Source organism: Cornus florida, unplaced genomic scaffold, assembly GCF_030987335.1.
Source record: "Cornus florida cultivar Cherokee Brave unplaced genomic scaffold, ASM3098733v1 CherokeeBrave_3.0.0_Hap2_Chr04, whole genome shotgun sequence".
NCBI classification, from domain to species: Eukaryota; Viridiplantae; Streptophyta; class Magnoliopsida; order Cornales; family Cornaceae; genus Cornus; species Cornus florida.
The window spans coordinates 26,935,114-26,955,356 of record NW_026775574.1 but is presented as its reverse complement, the minus strand read 5'-3'; the positions used below and the strand labels follow the sequence as shown (position 1 = coordinate 26,955,356).

The 20,243-nt window shown below is 34.8% G+C and overlaps 1 protein-coding gene and 1 pseudogene across 5 annotated transcripts in view; both read left to right on the top strand.

Annotated features, from left to right (window-relative positions):
• The first annotated feature begins 6,854 nt into the window (after positions 1-6,854).
• On the top strand, positions 6,855-9,214 carry LOC132304861 (uncharacterized; annotated as a pseudogene).
• Positions 9,215-11,100: 1,886 nt separating this feature from the next.
• Positions 11,101-20,243, top strand: part of LOC132303037 (uncharacterized) — a 40,211-nt gene continuing 31,068 nt past the window's right edge. For 3 of the 5 annotated variants that reach the window (XM_059800069.1, XM_059800068.1, XM_059800065.1), the window contains exons 1-3: positions 11,101-11,592; positions 12,727-12,804; positions 17,189-17,346. In XM_059800069.1, coding sequence (XP_059656052.1) covers positions 11,301-11,592; positions 12,727-12,804; positions 17,189-17,346 — 528 coding nt within the window. In that variant the 5' untranslated portion in view covers positions 11,101-11,300. The remainder of the gene's footprint in view (positions 11,593-12,726; positions 12,805-17,188; positions 17,347-20,243) is intronic. The other 2 variants (XM_059800064.1, XM_059800067.1) reach the window with 2 other exon arrangements.

The following is a 20,243-nucleotide window of genomic DNA, read 5'->3' as shown; positions in this document are numbered from 1 at the left end:
GTTGCTTTCTATTCAGGTTGAGACACTCTCTATAGTCCAGTGAGAGTCCTGTAGTGTGAATATACATATGTACGGACTATTAGCTATTGTTGAGTTGGTTAAAATGTATATGTGTATCGAGTCTCTGCTTGGATAGGAGTAGGATAGAACTTGTTTGTGGGCCTGACCCACTTCTATTTTTCAGGTGTTCGACCGTTCCAGTCGTAGGCTTGATCGTGCTGAGCAGAGACCATCACTCACTCTTCCGACGACGTAGGATTTCTCTCCATGGTTTACTATGGATGTTCTTTTAGTAGTTAATTTTCTTTTTAGTTTGGATTATTATTAGGGGTCCACTAAAGATAGATTCCCGAGTTGTATTCATGGAGGTTTCGGAAGCTGGATTTATTTAATTTTTATTAGTTGAGGATTTTATATTAGTATTCATTTCAGCTTTATTATTTTACCTTCTTAAATCTATTTTGTAATCTGTATTCATTTTAAAATATTAATTGTTAGATATTCCCTTGGGTTTGGGCCTGGGCTTGATCAACCCGTATCTCGGATCCGAGGGGTATCACAATAAATTTGTCTACACCACCTTTCCTACCCATATTAAAAATCCTTCACCATACCCACTTCCATTACTATTACTTGATTGCCCATATTGTTTGCATATATTTGGAAAAAAATCAGATATTCAAGGCACATTATCAAGAAATGGGTGAGATGTCCCAACTCAGAGCTAATATTCAAGAAATTCGTCAGGATCAAAGATCAAAGATGGCCACGATGCATGCGCTTATGATTCACTACAGGCTTAATCCCGATACTCCGCCGCCTCCATTTAAGCTATCCTGTCAGGTGCTTTCGTTTTGTGTTATTATTATTATTAGTATTATTATTTTCTTTTATTTATTTATTTATTATTATTTTTTAGTTGTTATTTACTTTTGATTTTTCCCAGTGAGGACACTGTCCAATTCAAGTTTGAGGGCATAGAGTCTACTTTAGTTGTTAAAAAAAAACAATTAAAAAAAATTTAATTCTTTTTCTTTGGCATATTGACTTTAATTTAAGTATTTGAGAATTGTTGGGGGGATTAACATACTTAAGTACTTTTTAAAATTCTTTTCTGAGATCGTCTTGAATCCATAACTTTCGTGTTTTATTTTATGTGGGTTCCACTATCTAGTATGATAGAAATATTAGTAATTATTGGTCCCTTATGGATTTCACATGCACACTAGAATTTTATCTATGGGTATATGTATTGTTGGTTGAATTCTGATGACTATGGATGGATATGAATTGGTGAACTTTAAAGGTTATTACTATGGCAGAAAAAAAAAATATATATATATATATATATATATATATTTTTCATAACCCTTTCATGGAGTAATCGGGGCTCATGTCTCATATGTATAGAGTGTTCGCATGAAGAAGTGGGGATAAGGATGAGAAAAAAAAACAAAACAAAACAAAAAATAAATAAATAATATTTTGCCATAGAAAATAATTTGAGAAGGGATTTGAGGAATTGAAGTTATAGAAGTTGGGTTCAATTGAAAAGACATTACCACATAGGTGATTTGCTAGTTTACAAATTTCACAACATTGGGAATTAATTTTTACTACAATTCTTGTTACACAAGTGTGTGGGAAACATTGGGATTAAATATGAAAATAGGGACTAAGGAGTATAGTCAGATGATAAATTTTAAAGTACTTTTGTGTAGTCTTCCACTTGATTATTGTGATGATATGAGAATAAGTTGATTACAAAATGATTGAATTGTGTTGTATATTTATGGGTATCATCTCTGGAAACCCTTACGAGACTTCACTCGTCTACTAGGGGTAACCTAGGGGTTTAAAAGGCTTGTTGCATACGCTAAATGCAATCGTGATTCCCACGAAAATGGCATATGTTTTCTTTAGTTTTATTGCTATGGGACTAGCAATATGTAAGTTTAGGGGTGTGTTAGGCGCTGAATGTTATACATTTTAGCCCCTCTATTTGCATGTTTTATTCTTCTAATAATAGTTTATTTGTGATTTTACATTGTTTCATTGTTTTTTCTTATTTCAGAGCTTTAATTGTAAAATCAGTCAACACCAGTAATTCTGAGCTTTAAAAGATGACGTTTCATGGGACCGAGTAATGTTAAGATCCAAGTCTAATTATACTTAGAAAATAGTCCAAAAAAAGTCACAAGTTGATGAGAATTGAAAGAAGAAGAAAAGGAAAAATCCTTCTCCAAAAAGGAAACTTTCGCCAAAGTTGGTAACTTGAACTCGTTTCGGTAATCTGGCCGTATCTCTCTCCTCGAGTGTCAAAATAGATAAATTTCCATAACAGCTGTTTACCTTGTCAAAATTGGCCTGAAAGTCTGCACGAATTTTGGAGTTCTTATTTGACAGAATTTCTATGTGTGTCTTCTATATGGAAAAGGGAACTTTAGGGCTGATCTTTTATTATTTAAAGGGAGTCACCAACAGCATTGAATCGTGATACAGAGGAGCTGAAGGCTGAGATCAGAGGAGAAGCATTCAGAAGAAAGAAGTGATCAATCCATGGCGGCGAAGATGTCTTCCTCAACTATGAAGAATTTCAATCCAGTCATGCTTAGCTAAATGCTTTGCTATGGTTGTGATGTAGCCTTAACTTAGCACAGTGGTTTGATTGTATTTAATTATTGGAGAACAATTTTTATCATGCATGATTGTATTTTCTATAGGGTTTTTAATTGAATTTTCAATAAGAATCGATTTTAGAGTTTTAATTCAATTACAAATATTTTTCTATCTTGTCTTAAATATTTTAATCTTGTAATTGAATACAACTCATTCACTTCTTGTGATTGTGAATGAAATGATTACACAATGGTATTTCTCTGAATATGATGTTAGAGATTTGATAGATTATGCCTAGAAAAGATAGACCATGCTACACTCTAGAGTAAAATAGATAGGTAGATGGTTTATGCCAATCGAAGATAGTCTATGCTTAGCTTTATATTATATTATTTTCTAGCTGAATTAATATGCGCTTGTAGCTATGATTAATTCTCTATGCATGTTATATGATATATCTCCAATAAATTGATGCAATTAACTGGTGGTGCAACGTTAGTGGTGAAGTCATACCCTTAGTTCTCTCTCTCTATTTTCTACATCCTTTTTAATTATTGTTCCTTAGTTTATTTTTTGACTTAGTTAATTTATAATTAATCATCACAATTCGATTATCCTACTTTCAAGTTAATTTATCATTTAAGAAATATGTTGACAAATTTATCTTATACAAGTCCCTTGGGTACGACACCCTTACAAGTAAACCTTATCTGCAAAGATTCGTACACTTGCGAGTGGTACATATAAATCTCACAACAACGAGGTTTGAAATGTACATGTTTGGTCTTCTCAGATACTTCCTAGGCCTTCAAATCCACCAATCCTCCACTGGCTTTTTTATTTCTCAAGAGAAGTATGCCACTGAGTTGCTCAATAAGTTCAAAATGGCTGAGAGCAAAGTTGTCTCTACACCCTTGTGCCTTAATACCAAGCTTACATTTGAATGTACTACAAAATCTGTTCCCTCAACCCTCTATAGGTCTATTATTGGAAGTCTGTTGTATCTCACGGCTTCAAGGCCTGACATTATGTATTTAGTTAGTTTAGTGGCTAGTTTTCAAAGCAATCCAAAGCTTCTCACCTTCAAGCAGCCAAAATGATCATTAGATATGTCAAAAGGACTCTCTTATATGGTCTTCACTATCTTTACTCACTCTCCTTGCCTATTACAGCTAATTCAGATGCTAATTGGGGTGGTTCTCTACTTGATGTTGGTTCCAGAGATTGTTTGCCTTTATCATGTCACAAAACATTATTGCAAAAATGCTTTCCACCATCACTAATGATTGCACGTGGTGTACCAAAATGTGAAAAGATATTATCTTTCAAAAACTTAACCACCACATTGTGATCATTAGTCTTACACAGAATGGTTTCAACCCATTTAGACACATAATCGATCGCGACGAGGATGTATAAATTACCAAAAGAGTTAGGAAATGGCCCCATGAAATCAATGCCCCACACATCAAACACCTCAATAATCAAAATTGGATTCAAAGGCATCATATTTCGACGAGAAATACTCACTAATTTTTTACAATATTCACAGGCTGAAGAATAAGAATGGCAATCTTGAAAGATGGAAGACCAATAGAATCTACACTGCAAAATCTTGGCAGCGATCCTTCTCGCACTAAAGTGACCTCACATGTATGATCATTACAAATAGAGATGACACTAGTTTGGTCACAATTAGGAACACATTTCCTAATAATTTGATCCGAACAATACTTGAACAAATATGGATTGTCCCAAAAGAAGTGGCGGACCTTGGCTAAAAATTTTGACTTATTTTGCCTTAACCAATGTGAAGGCATCTGTCTAGTGACAAGATAGTTAACAATGTTGGCGAACCAAGGAAAGTGCAAGACAGTAAAGAGTTGTTCATCAGGGAAAGACTTAATAAAGAATTATTCATCACGTAAAGGGTTTTTCCTGAGGTTTGAGCTTATTACACACAATGGTCAAGATAGGCCTTTATTACAATGACACCCATTATTGATGTTGGAGATTATTTTTCTAATGGAATTACATTGTTACCCTTTAATGTATTGACTCTTTTCCAATGGTAAAAACAATTCTATACTATGACCCCAATTTGTTTTACCCTACATTTTCTTCTTCTTCTTTTTTTGTTTCTTTTTTTATCGACGCTGCCAACCAGTGGCAGACGGAACTAATGCCCAGGGGGGGCACATGCCCCCCCTGACTTTTTTTTTTTTTTTTTTAAATAGTATATGTATATTTTTATAAAAATCCAAAAATGCCCCCCCTGAATTTTTTTTCTTTGCCCTCATATATTAGTAATACTTTAGTATATCAAGCCCATTTAAGTCATTCACCTATATACTACCAAATAAAGTCCTAACACAGTACCAAATATAGCCCAGACAAAACAAAAAGTTAAAAATACTTGTAACCAAATAAAGCCCAAAGACTGAAAGACCCAAACAAAAATTCACTTTCTTTGACTTTTTAGTTTTTTGGTTCAAAACTCAAAAGTGAGATACGAAAAGCTCAAAAGCATAAACTTGGACTCTCACGCCGGTGCCATGCTTATGTTCAGGTTTTAAATCTTCATCGTTTGCGACGGAATTGGAATTGGAAGGAAGGATCAAGGATACCCAATTTGTTTCGCAGTTGATTCACCTTGTTTGATTTGCAGGTAAACCCAAAACCCTAGTTTTTTTTTTTATACATGAATCAGATTCTTTTTCTATACTTTTATAGTTTTACTCAAATCCATGGGATGCAATCAATGATTCAATGTGCTTCTTCTCCTCCTACATAAGATTTTGATGGCAGACTAGCTTTGATTTTCTTTCTTGACTAAATTATAATTTTCTCTTTTTTTTTTTTTTTTTTTTTTTAAAAAAAGATCTCTGACTTTCCTTAGTTCCTTTCTGTAATTTTGTCACATCTTTGATTGGTAAAGTGTTTTGTATGTTTCCCAGTAATTCTCTTTTTTTTTTTTTTTGGAAAAGTGTTTTGTATGTTTCCCAATTCCCAGTAATTCTCTTTTTTATTAAGGTGCTTGTCAGTTGTCATGCTACTACTTTACCTATGATTTTATTTGTATGTTAGCTTCTTGATGGTTATTTTTCTAATTTATTTGAATTGTATTCATTGATATGTTGGAGGCCTATTTTGGCTCACTGATATCCATAGTCTTGTCAGTTTCTTGAGAACTTGGGTTGCTAAGTTGCTTGATCTAGTTTTCTGTTAATAGTGTTCTTTTTTTTTTCACAAAACATAAAAAAAGAAAATTGATTGGTTGATAGCTTTGTAAACTATTCAATGAAAGCTCGGTAAAAAAGAGGTTTTAATTTCATAAAAACAGTTCTTGTAGTTTTCTGAGAATTGTTTGTTATTATCCTGTATTACACAAAATTGTTTTCAGAGAACCGAACCGAATAGTCTTTAGAATGTTTTTCTTTTGTGCCTTATTTTTAATGTTCTAACATTATGGTATGCATTTGGATTATTAATAAGGTTGGACTTGGTAGTCTTGGTGTTTATGGAAATATTTTGGTTGTGTTATTAGCAGGTGTTTAGCCTTTTGGAATGACTAATGAGTAAAAATGTCACTATGCTTTTCAGAAATTTAGAGAACAGATGAAACTGTAGTAACAACATTTTTTTTGGCTGATGGTTTTGGGATAGCAGTGTGGAGTGCACCCCTTGAAATAGAGCAGAAATGTTGATGTTTTAGCGAATTTTATAAAAATAAAATAGAATGAGTGGATGGCTTCAAATTATTTATGGAGGAGATAATATATTGTTAAGTGTTCCAATAGTTGCTTGGTCAGTCGAAATTTTAATATAAATTTTTGTATTCTAATTGAGCTTTATTGCTGGTTATGGCTTAAAGGTATCAAGTTAATACTCAAGCTTTGTTGTTATTTGGTTTGAGTTACGTAATTTGTTAAATTTGCAGAAGATTGTTATAGTGGTTGGGAGTTTTTTATTTTTTATTTATTATGTTTTTTGGATTTTTTTAAATGTTCTAATTTTGATCATGATATTAAAGTTGGGTTAAATCATTGTCACTTAAATTAGGCATTTTTTTCTAAATTTTTATTGTGTAGTTACTAGTTAGCACTTACTTTCCAATCTTTCCTAATGCATTCTAAATGAAAAGATTGAGTAGTTTAAATAAAATTAATAAGATTGAAATGTTTGTCTTAATTATTATATGTAAATAAGCATTTTTTTTTTAATTTTAAACAGTTATGGAGAAATATTATAAAAGAAAATCAGGGTTGGCACCTCAGCCACCTCCAATAGAGAGAGATGATGATCGAACATTGAAGCAAAGTCATTCCGACATCAACTTGGAAAATCTTCCAGCGGATCTAGGATTATGAACTCGAATCTTGGATTACCATCCTAATATTCGAGATGACATTCGTAGAGCATATTATCTTAAGGGTCCTTGTCAACCCAAGACTCATCGTTTTCCCTATGCGAGTTTTAGGAAAGCAACACGCCGTTTTAATCCTGCTTGGTTTAGTGAATATTCTAATTGGCTAGAATATAGTATAACCAAAGATGCAGCGTTTTGCCTATGTTGTTATCTTTTTAAGCCAGATATTGGAGAACAAGCAGGAGGTGAATCTTTTGTGGGTGAGGGGTTTTCAAATTGGAAGAAGAAAGAAAAATTTCAAACTCATGTTGGAGGTCCCAATAGTGCCCACAACCAAGCTTGGAGATTATGTGAAGCTTTGGTGAACCAAAAACAACACATTCAAACAGTTTTATGCAAGCAGTCGCACCAATCTAGAAATGAATATTGGACTCGTTTGACTGCATCAATTGAATGTATCCGATATCTTTTACACCAAGGACTTGCCTTTCGTGGCCACGATGAATCTGAAGATTCAAGCAATCAAGGAAACTTCCTCACACTTTTGAAATTTCATGCTCGTCACAATGAGGATGTTAGAGCCGCTTGTATTGGAAAATGCTCTTGAAAATCTGAAGTTAACATCACCTGAGATTCAAAAAGAGATTGTAAATGCCATTGCAACAAAGGTTGTCAATTTTATTATTAGAGATATCGGAGATGGATTTTTTTCTATTTTAATTGATGAGTCTCGTGATGTATCGATAAAGGAGCAAATGGCTATTGTGTTACGTTATGTGAAGAATGGAAGTGTCATTGAACGTTTTATTGGTATGGTACATGTTACCGATATAACTGCTCTCTCACTCAAGATGGCAATTGATAATGTATTTTCTACACATGGATTGAGCATTTCTAGATTGCGTGGGCAAGGTTATGATGGGGCTAGCAATATGCAATGTGAGTTCAACGGTCTCAAAACACTAATTCTAAAAGAGAATGAATTTGCTTTTTATGTTCATTGTTTTGCTCACCAACTTCAGTTGGCTCTTGTTGCTGTGGCAAAGAATCATGGCCAGATTTCCACTTTTTTTGTATTTGTTGCTAATGTGGTGAATGTAGTTGGAGCTTTGTGTAAACGTCGTGATATGCTTCGCGAGAAACAAATTGCTGAAGTTATTGATGGACTTAACAAAGGCGAGCTCACAAGTGGGCAAGGCCTAAATCAGAGTACTTCTCTTGTACGTGCAGGAGACACTCGTTGGGGCCACATTATGGTACTTTAATTAGCTTGATTACATTGTTCTCATCTGTAATTGCTGTTCTTGAGTTTATCGAAAAGGATGGATTGAAATCTAATCAAAGAGGCGAAGCATCTATTCTACTTGGGTCAATACAATCCTTTAATTTTGTATTCAATCTCCATTTGATGAAGACATTGTTGGGCATGACAAATGAATTATCCAAAGCACTACAAAGAAAAGATTAAGATATCGTGAATGCCATGGACCTTGTCAAAGTATGTAAGCAACGACTACAAATGATGAGGGATGATGGATGGGATTCTTTGCTTGATGAAGTTTCTTCCTTTTGTGAGAGACATGAGATTGATGTTCCCAACATGGATGATATGTTCATTACTCAAGGACGACGACGACGAAATGTGCAAGAAATGACAAACTTGCATTACTATCGTGTTAAGTTGTTTATTCTGTCATAGATATGCAACTTCAAAAGCTAAATAATCGTTTCAATGAGGCCAATACTGAGTTACTTCTTTGTGTGGCATGTCTATGTCCAAATGAGGCATTCTCTGCTTTTGACAAGCAAAAGATCACTCGCTTTGCTGAATACTATCCAAAAGAATTTTCTGTATCTAAGCTCGTAGAACTTGGTAGTCAACTTGAAACTTATATTCTTGATGTGCGCTCTAATATCAAGTTTGAAGGATTGAAAGGGATTTCCGCTCTTGCAAAGAAAATGGTTGAAACAAAAAAAGACAAGGTGTATCCATTGGTGTATCTACTTGTGACATTGGCATTAATCTTACCAGTCGCGACTGTCACGGTGGAGAGGGCATTTTCTGCTATGAATATTGTAAAGAATGAATTGCGTAATCGGATGGGAGATCAATTTATGAATGATAGCTTGGTTGTGTATATTGAAAAAGAAATATTTAGGGGCATAGATAATGAGGCTATCATTCAACGCTTTCAAAAGATGAAAAGCCGTCGAGGGCAATTATAATTGTATTCAATGAAATATTATCAACTAATATTTTGGATCTTATATGTGTCAAGTATTATATTTTAGTTCTTTTTATTTAAATATCATATCAACTTGTTACCTGTTTAGTTCTTTAGATAAACAAATAAATTCTTTTATGGGTATTTTCAATTCACATTATTGAAGAACATTTAGTTTCCATCTTAGTTTAAGATAAAAATAATAAAATACAATCTTGTTTGCTTTGGTTATCAAGATTCACTATGCGTTTGGAGGCTCAGAGAGTGGGTATAATTGCTTTGGAATGGCTCCTGCAGTCCTGGTTCATCCAGTATTTCACCTTGCCAGATAATTCTTTTTTTTGTCTTTTGAAAATGGTGACTTTACTCTGTTTTTTTTAAATACTAAATTAGATACTAATTTTATATTTTCTTTTGAAAATAGTGACTTTGCTCTGTATTCTTCTTCTTCTTCTTCTTTTTCTTTTTCTTTTTCTTTTTTTTTTTTTTTTTTTTTGTCATGTTTACCTTTTGATGTGAAAATTCTATTTTTGTAGTTGATTTTTTTTTTCTCCTATCAAATATACTATGCCCCTGGAATGAAATCCTGGTTTCGCCCCTGCTGCCAACGCCACCCCCTTTTCTCTCTCCACCATCCACCTCCACGGTCGTTACCCTTTCTCTCACCTTCTCACTCTCTGTATCTGCCAGTACTGCCCCTCTCTTGCCGCTGGCGAAGTTCAAGCCAAATTTTCAAACTTTATTTCTTCATCATTTTTCTACAGAAATTGTATATAAATTTTGAGTCTTGATTTGTGAATTTAATTAAGAGCAAGCATGTGAGTCTGTGTGTATAATAATTTGTATGGGTTGCGGGATCGGGTGATGAAAGGGTACCGCAAACCACCACTTCGCCGCCATTAAAGTAGGAACCAACTCCTTCAAACTCCTTATTGTTTGAACCGACCCACCACCAGCGAATTCCTTGCCATTGGTCCCTCAAGGAGCCAGTCATTTTCGGCCACGACATCCCTACCTCTACCTTAATCTTTGCCACCTCCCAACTCTGAGCCATAAATGCCCTCTCCAAACTCTAACAAATCATTCGCTCCCACCTCATATCAACTCAAACTAGCCTCATCGCCACCTCCGTGAACGAAGCCACCTCCGTGAATTTAGAGAATTTGAAGCTATTCTCCTGTACCGTGCTGGGTTTTCAGAAGAATTGGTTGTCAAAGTTTATTAATTTTAGGAATCAGTGGTTGATGTAGAATCCCTTTTGATTTAATAAAATAACCCATACTTTTGTTTTAGCAAATAATTTGTTTTTTTTGTTTTTGTTTTTGTATTTTTTGTATTTTGATGATAAAAGTCTCTTATTATTTCATTTGTATAAATAAAATGTTTTTATCAGATGTACACAAGATTTGTAAACAGGTTCTGGATTATAAAATGAGTAGTTCGAATGCTTTTGAATCCTACCACAGCTATCTATCCGGCGGCACCTGTTGTTGCTACTACTGCTTGTTATCTGCCCAGTTGGGTATGTTTCACCCTCTTATTCAAATCTCAACAATTTAATACATTGAATTTAAATTTTACTTCAATAATGATATAATAAGTGATATATAGGGTTGTAAATATTTTTTAAAAAATATATATATTTTTATTTTTTTAATATTTAATCAGCATAAAATATTTATAAAGAAAAAAATATTAAAATTTAATAAAATTAATTAATTAATTAATTTTACATGCTTTATTTCATAAATTCGATCTCAATTTTGAGTAATATTTTGTGTAATTCTTTGTTAAATATGTAAAAATAAAAAAATATTTTACCTAAAAAAAAAAAATAATATTTTATTTCCAAACAAACCGAGCATAAATTCCTTTTTCTTTTAGTCGCTATCTTTCGTGAAGCTGTGAAAGCCGACTCCAGAAGATGAAATTTATACGATCCTCCCTTAACCATTGAACTCTTTCCAGTTGAAGAGGCTGACGAGTGACGAAGTTGTAGTGATCTCCACCAACCGATATGAGAAAATAGATTTCGCAAAATTCCAAGTCACAACAAAGCAAAAGAGAAAAGGGGAAGGTGAAAGTCAATGCCTCCTCGAGGATTTTCCTTCTTTGGAGGAGGAGGGGGTGGTGATTCGAAGAGAGAGAAAGTGAAGGGTCCTCCGTCATTGCTGAAATTACAGACGGATAAAGATGTGTATAGACCTGGTGATCCAGTCCTCATCACCATTGAGATTCAAAACCCACCCAAGGATGATAATGCTGTTTGTTCTTCGCTTTTGGTTGAAAGGCTTACCTTCGAAATCAAAGGAATCCAGAAGTTGGATACTCAATGGTTCACCACCCAGAAGCCATTATCCGATTCCAAACGCAGGAGAGGTTTGTATTTTCTATTTTTCAGATCATTCATTTTCCGATTAATTTGCCATTTTATTACTTGAGATCCGTACTGTTTTGAACATATAATGTATACATTATTATTATTATTTTTGTATCTTTTGTAGTTTAATCTTTGTACATGTATTAATTTGCTACTTTAATTACACGTAAATACATGCATCTATGTATGTATATCCATCTCTCTGTTTTTTTTCCCTTGACTAATGATTCGACTTGCTTGAGATCCATGCTTGCTGTTGTTTGCGTGTGTACACAACACCAAAACAATTAAAATGACTGTAAGTTATGTTTGGAATTTGAACTTAATTTTCTCCATTTCCAATTCTAAGGCACCAATTCCGGTGTTCCCAAACCCAACAATACTGTTTTCTGTCTTTTGTAATTGAATTTATACATGTATATTATATATCACGAGGGATCTCTTTTGGAAGTAGGGATCAAAATAGGGAGTCCACTGCAAAGGAACCATTTCCTATGTGATTTATTTATTTATATTTTGTTTTTCTTTTCGGAGGGTGCGAGTTTGTTTAATCACCCACTTTACATTTTCAGTTAAAGCTTACTGAAAAGCATTGTTAATTTGCAGTCACAGGAGGAATTGCCAATTTATTTATTGACTTATTATTTAATCTTTAGTAAGAAACACGTATATACCATATATGGAAAAATAAATTACCTGCTCAAGTGGTGGGAGGATGGATATTCCTTTTATTAAGAACAAGGGAATGAGAATAAGCAAAAACATTAAGGACTTCTGAGATGTTTTGATTGATAGTTTTCCCAAGTCTGTTGTCTACGCCTCACTTCATATAACTAAGACCTTAAAACTAAGAACTTCTTTAGATAAACTAAACCAAACAGTTCTGTAACAACTTGCTAAACAACCGCTACAAGCCCAGAACTCCTGTCCCTTAATGGTGGGGGTAGATATAACCCAACTGGGCATGGTGGAAGCTATGTGGCCTATGATAAAATGATTGACTATATTGATAGCATAAGGCTTTTATTTTGGCATTAGAAGTTGCTGCATGAATTCAATTTGAAAAATTATTATCTGATATCCTTATATATTTATTTATATAATTTATTTTGTGTAGTATAACCCTTTTTCAGGTGAATATGTTTTTATGGACTGCCCAACGACATCAATAGTTTCAAATCAGATTATTTCTATTGGGGACACTAAAACATGTAAGCTCACTCGTCATTTTTCACATGTTCTTAAATTACTTGAAGAACCTGGATGGTGTTTTTTTATCCAAATATCTTCATTTAATATGGTATATACTTGATTTCCACAGGAAATAAGCAAACTTCTGCTTCTATAGTTGATGTTATTGGTTCATGGTCCTTTTGAAGTATAACAATATAGCTTAACATTTATCTCCTCGAGTTTATAAATGTCATGCCTGCTTCTTGTCTATTGAATGGAATTTGATTGCTCCAGCCATAATGAGGGGTTCTTGTATGCTCCTTCTGATCTGCTCCTCTGAATATTTGTCATTCTTTTCTCACAATAAACTAGGAAAAAAAAAAAAGGAACCTCCATCTTATATCATCTTACTACATGACAAAACATATAACATAAATACTTTTTATTTTTTTGGTAAATAACATAAATACGTGTTCCATGTACACCGGATAAACATTTATATTTTCATCAAACATCTCATTAACAAAACTACTGACAAGAACAAAGAATTTTTTTTTTTCCGTTTCGCATTACCATCTTGTTAAAGTACAACACAAGACGTACATAAACACCAAAGTTCATGACTATGATATTAAACAAAGAAACAAATCATATGGTTGCCAAAATTCAACATTAATAAATTATATCATCAATAGCAACAAAATAAAATCATTAAGAAAAATAAGACATACATTAGATTAACCAAAACATAATTTGTCCTCCGAAATATGGTCAGTATAATCATCTCTTAATTGCAACCACAGTGGCACCAGATGGGGACATTGAACAAGTACCTACAAAGTATAAACAAACAAAAGAAATTATTTATGAGATAATTTTTATGTCACAAACTACTCAAGTAGTGTAAACTATTTGCCCCATTCTTACAAGCTGTTTTGAGTTTTGAATTACTAAGTGGTGCAAGTAGCATAATCTGTACTATCTAGTTTTGCCTTCTTGAAGTATTCCAAACAACTACAACGGATGTCAATTTTCCTTTCCTAGGTGGAACATGAGTTGGATTAATTGCAAATAATGTGTGTAATTCACTTAGCCTATTAATGAGACTAGCCACTCTTTATATACATGTAGATGGAGTACATGAAACCTTAAATTAGGGAGTACATCAAGCCTTAATTTAATGAGTAAAGCAAGCCTTAAATTAAGGAGGAAAGCAAGCCTTAATTTAAGGAGTAAAGAAAACGTTAAATTAAGGAGAAAAGTAAGATAAAATAAAGAAAAAAAATAAAGACTAAATTATTTCCAGCAACCCCCCTCAAGCTGGAGCAAATATGTTGACCAAGCCCTATGGAAGACTGAAGAAGAGAAGGCACAAAAATAGGACTAACAATACTTGACCGAACCTTTTCTCGAATGAAGTGAATGTCTAACACGGAGTCGGAAGCAAGCATAATGGCTGATTTATTGTCACAAAACAGCCTTAAGGAATCTTTCTCTACAAAACCCAACTCCCACAGAATTGATTGAAGCCAAAGGAGCTCACAAATACCTTGAGCCATAGGTCGGTACTCAGCTTTAGTAGAGGATCTGGAGACAACAACTTGCTTCTTACTCTTCCATGATATGAGATGATTACTATAGAAAGCACAGAAGCCAGAGGTAGACTGTCTATCTGTCTTACACCCAGCATAGTTTGCATCAATAAAGCATGAGAGTCCTGCCTAATTTCCAGAGGCATAGAATAGACCAAGGCTAGGGCATGAGTTAAGATACCTCAAAATATGATAGATTGCACCCACATGAGCTGAGCGCGGGGCATGCATGAATTAACTAACCATACTAACAGCAAAGGTCAAATCAGGCCTTATGTTAGTCAAGTAGATAAGACGACCTACTGGACGTTGATACACACTGACTTAACATGTAGTTTGAGATTGGGGTCCATATGAGTAGAAGCGGGTCGACATCCAAGCATGCCAGTATCTTGAAGAAGATCCAAAGGATACAAAAATAATAATAATAAATAATAATAATAATACATGTACAAAGATTAAACTACAAAAAGATACAAAAAAAATAAAAAATAATAATGTATACATTATATGTTCAAAATAGTACGGATCTCAAATAATAAAGCGGCAAATTAATTGGAAAATGAATGATCTGAAAAATAGAAAAAGCAAACCTCTCCCGCGTTTGGAATCAGATAATGGCTTCTGGGTGGTGAACCATTGAGTTTCCAACTTCTGGATTCCTTTGATTTCGAAGGTAAGCCTTTCAACCAAAAGCGAAGAACATACATTATTATCATCATCAGCAGCAGCAGCAGCATTGGGTGGGTTTTGAATCTCAATGGTGATGAGGACTGGATCACCAGGTCTATACACATCTTTATCTGTCTGTAATTTCAGCAATGACGGAGGACCCTTCACTTTTCTCTCTCTTCGAATCACCACCTCCACCAACGGACCAGTGGCCTAGTGGTATCAGCCTTTTACTTTCCAGAAAGGAGGTCAGGGGTTCAAGTCTCAGAAGAGACGTGTGTGTGAGTACCAACTAGGAAAAAAAAAAAAAAAATCACCACCTCCTCCTCCTCCAAAGAAGGAAAATCCTCGAGGAGGCATTGACTTTCACCTTCCCCTTTTCTCTTTTGCTTTGTTGTGACTTGGAATTTTGCGAGTTTGATTTAGAATTTTGGGTGTTTGATTGATGGATGATTGGACCCTAATAAGTCATCGTTGTTTGGTAAATCTATTTTCCGATATCGGTTGGTGGAGATCACTACAACTTTGTCACTCGTCAGCCTCTTCAACTGGAAAGAGTTCAATGTCCTAATAGAGCTCGGTTAGGGGATGATAGATCGTATAAATTTCATCTTTTGGAGTCGGCTTTCACAGCTTTACGAAAGATAGCGACTGAAAGAAAAAGGTATTTATATATATCACTTGTTAGGGCGTGAATCCTCTGAAATGAATTTTCCTGCTGTCCCCTGAAAGTAATAAGGATTGTGTATCAAGAGCTAGCTGAATTCGTACTTCATTTTGGTTATTCAATGAATCAATGCATTTAAAGAGCTTTGATAAGTGGTTGAGTAACTTATCAAAAAAAAAAAAAAAAATAGGTGGTTGAGTAATAACCGAGGTCAATTAAGCATAGAAATTTACCAACTAATCCAATTGCTTTAGCAGGGATGCTAATAGACAAGATCACGGGAGAATTTCTTATTAACCATCAGAATTTAATATGCAAATTCCTTGGATATCAGGAAACCAGATTATAACATTGGCTAGATAAGAAATAATATGTATGCATATATATGTATATATAAGTGCTGCTATACAGAACAGAATTGCATATAATGAGAGAGATATAATACATACCTTATAAGCAGGAGGCTGATGGAGTTATTTCTTTTAACCTTCAATTTTTTTTTTTTTTTTTACCATGTTTTGCGAAGCTGGCCAGTGGCCTATATACTTGTCCATTCATGTTATAACTGCAAGATATACTCTTACCCACATTCATAACCCTTCATTCTGTAAACCAACAATTTCTTTTATACAAATTTGAAAGAGAACTGTTATTTAGATTTTAGAGCACTATATGGATGGGACTCCTTTTGATCAACAAGAATTAGCAATATGACGTGCGTGAAAAGCAAGTAATCTGACAAATGGTTGGATGAAATGTGAACCATTGGTCATGTAAGAAGTTATTGATTAGTTTAGGAATATTAAAAGTTGATGTGGCAATACATGGTGCCATAGAAATTAGAAGGAATGCAGTTTTAGCCTTTTAGGACAAGTGTTTTTTTTCCCTCTTCTTAAGTGTGTTAGTTTTCCGGATTAAAATTTTTTCTTCTTTTCTTTTCCCTTTGTCAAAATTAAAAGGATTATTATTATGGCTTATTATGATAAAATAACGAGTTTTGGAGTGTTACCCATTTACTCCTTTGCGGGCTTAATATCAAAGTCATGAGAATGGGGTTTACCGTCTGCGGAGCTTATGAGATGACCTTTCATTCTTATCCCTTCTTTTTCTTAAATGAATTTCTCTGTTCTAAAATATCATCACAATCTGACATCTCAAAACTGATGGAGGGGCCTTAGAATAAGAGATGGCCAATTAAACCTGAGTGCATAATTTAAGAAAGATGCTGACTTTGCTGATGCAAAAGAATTTTTTGGTTTTCTGTAAGCTTGTTTCTTTTAGATTATTATTATAATAAATATTTGGTGCTCTCATCTTCGTATTATTTTGCACTTGGCATTTTGGTGTTAAATTTATTTAACTACTGCATATCTGTTTTTGTAGTGAGTCTTTACCCTTTGGTGAACAATATTATGTCACTCTTATCAGATTTCCTATTCTGCAAATGCTGACCAAGAAAATGTTTTCATCAAAGCATTCTTGTATCTGCAGATTTGGTGCGGATTTTTCTGCCAAGTGTTATACCACCATCATTCAGGGGTGTTACCATTCGTTATGTCTATTATGTTAGAAGTACATTAAATGGACATTATCTGATATTGGGGAATGGGCAAACTCACCAAGAGTCTATAAGAGATCTCGCTGAGCTGGTTCGTTTCCTTATATTGCTTAGTTGCTGTTATGATTTCTGAAATGATTTTTTTTTTTCTTTCCCCTGTAACTTTAATTATTGTCGCTGAGCTACACAGATGACTATTTGTAGATAGATTCTTTTATTTTTGATAAATAAAATGTATTAGAAAGCGTTCAAGAGGGGAAAACGCATCCCAAGATAAAAACACAAGACCAAATAAAAATACAAGCAAGTCAAATAAAGAGCCCTACGGACCCAGAGCACCCAAAAGGTCCACTATCTCATCTAGAGATATACAATTTCTTCCCATTACCCAACAAAAAAGGGAACTAATAATAGAAAATTTCAGCGTCCCAATAGGGGTTTCCTCCCCCTCAAAGGATCTTTTGTTGCGCTTTTTCCAAATGCTCCACCAAACACAAAGGGGAATCACCTTCCAACAATCCCGAGCATGAGCCCCAACCCTTTGGCCCCTCCAACTATCAATCAACTCCCTTGAAGACTGAGGCATAACCCAATGAATACCAAACAAACCAAAATAAGGCTCCAACCATCATAAGCCATAGGACAATGCAAAAGAAGGTGATCCATAGAATCTTGTGGAAGAGCTACCATCCTTAAAACTTTGATTTCTATTTTCCCATTTTATAAATTGTTCTCAGGAATGGATGTTTTCGGTGTTATTGCCTACTTTTTAAATTTTTTTTGAATGATCTGTAGGTGTGAGAAATAATGACTGTAGCTGCCATGTAAGACTCCTATTGAGCATTATTTGCCCAGTTATGAAGATTAATAGGCTTAAAGGGATGCATGTTAACCTAGAATTCTCAGTCAATCTTACTTATCGAGATAAAAAAAAAAAAGAAAAAAAATCTCAGTCGACTTATCGAGGGGAAAAAACAAATCTCAACCGATCTTTTGGAAGAAGTTATTAATGTATCTTTTGAAGTTATTGTTAGGAGAAGATTGATGGACGTTTTAATGAAAGTTTACTCATTTAATGGGAATATTGCATTTCATTTTTAATTTTGATAAAACCGTAAAAGCATTCCATAGGTTAGTATGCTCATTATTGTGCAGGATCGATACCCTAGGATTTCATACGCCTGCGTTCGCCTTAGATGAGAATTCAAACTTAACAGAACCCAAGATAAAAATCCTTGGGTAGCTCAAGTGAGGGGGAGCAGCAACTACAGCAGCCACAACAACAACAACAACAACTGTAACCATGGGCAGACTAAAGAACTAAAGGTTTATACAAGAAAGAACAAGGATAAGGAGGCGGGGACATTGCCTTGGCACTGCCCAATCCCTGAACCAGCTGCTGTCACTTCAGATTCCAATGAGATCTTGGAGAGGCCAGGTGAGTCCCCTAATGAGAGTTCTAATGATTCCCAATCTGATCTGGACATGCCTATTGCCCTTAGAAAAGGGAAAAGATCTTGTACTAAATATCCACTCTCCAACTATATTTCATACAAAAATCTTAACCCTTCCTTCAAAGCATTTTCTGCTAATGTTTGTCAAGAAAAGATTCCCAAGTCCATTCAGGAAGCAATGATGGATTCAAAGTGGAGAAAAGCTATGATGGAAGAAATGAGGGCACTCAACAAGAACAACACTTGGGACTAGCTGATTTGCCCTATGGAAAGAAGGCCGTGGGGTGTAAATGGGTGTTTACTGTCAAATTCAAGGCAGATGGCTCGGTTGATCGATACAAGGCGAGATTGGTCGCAAAAGGTTTCACACAAACCTATGGGTTAGACTACAAAGAAACCTTTGCACCCGTGGCAAAGATAAATACAGTTCGGGTTTTACTGTCCATAGCTGCAAACTGAGACTGGCCGACACACCAACAGGCCAGTGGCCTAGCGGTACCAAACCCCTACTTCTCAAAGAGAGGTCAGGGGTTCGAGCCTCAATGGAGGCATGTGTGTGTGAGTACCAACTAGGAAAAAAAGGAGATCACACGATGTGTTACAAACACAAAGGAGGAGAGAAGGTAATTGTACTAATTGTGTATGTCGATGACATCATTGTGACTGGTAATGATGACACCAAGGTGGATGACCTAAAGAAGTCTCTTGCAAAAGAATTTGAGACTAAGGAGATGGGAAATCTGAGGTATTTCTTGGGAATAGAAGTTGCAAGGTCAAAAAAAGGAATATTTCTGTCACAATGGAAATATATCCTCGATTTGCTTAAGGAAATCGGTCTATTGGGATGCAAACCAGAAGATGCTCCTATTGACTTCAAACACAAACTTGATGGTATAAGCACAAACCCAATGGTGGAAAAGGAGAGGTACCAACGATTAGTTGGAAAGCTCATTTACTTATCCCATGCTAAGCCTAATATTGCATATGCCATGGGAATTGTCAGCAGGTTCATGCACGCTCCTAATTAAGACCATTTGAACGCTGCATTAAGGATCCTAAGCTATCTCAAGGGCACTCCAGGAAAAAGGAATTTTATTCTCCAAAAATGGGAATATGGAGATTGAAGCCTACACCAATGCAGACTGGGGAGGATCACTCAGACGCTCTACTTCAGGGTATTGTACTTTGTAGGAGGTAATTTGGTGACATGGAGGAGTAAGAAGCAAACTGTTGTGGCTAGATCAAGTGCTGAAGCTGAGTTCTGTGCAATGGCTTTGAGAATTTGTGAGTTACTTTGGCAGAAGTTTATTTTAAAAGAACTGAAGTTGGAAAGCAGTAATCCTATGAAACTCTACTGTGACAACAAAACAACCATTAGTATAGCACACAATCCAGTACAACATGACAGAACAAAACATGTTGAAATCGACAGACTTTATCAAGGAGAAAATTGAAGGAGGCCTAGTTTGTATTCCCTACATCCGATCGAAAGAACAACTACCTTGACTAAAGGTTTGGCTAAAGGACAGTTTCT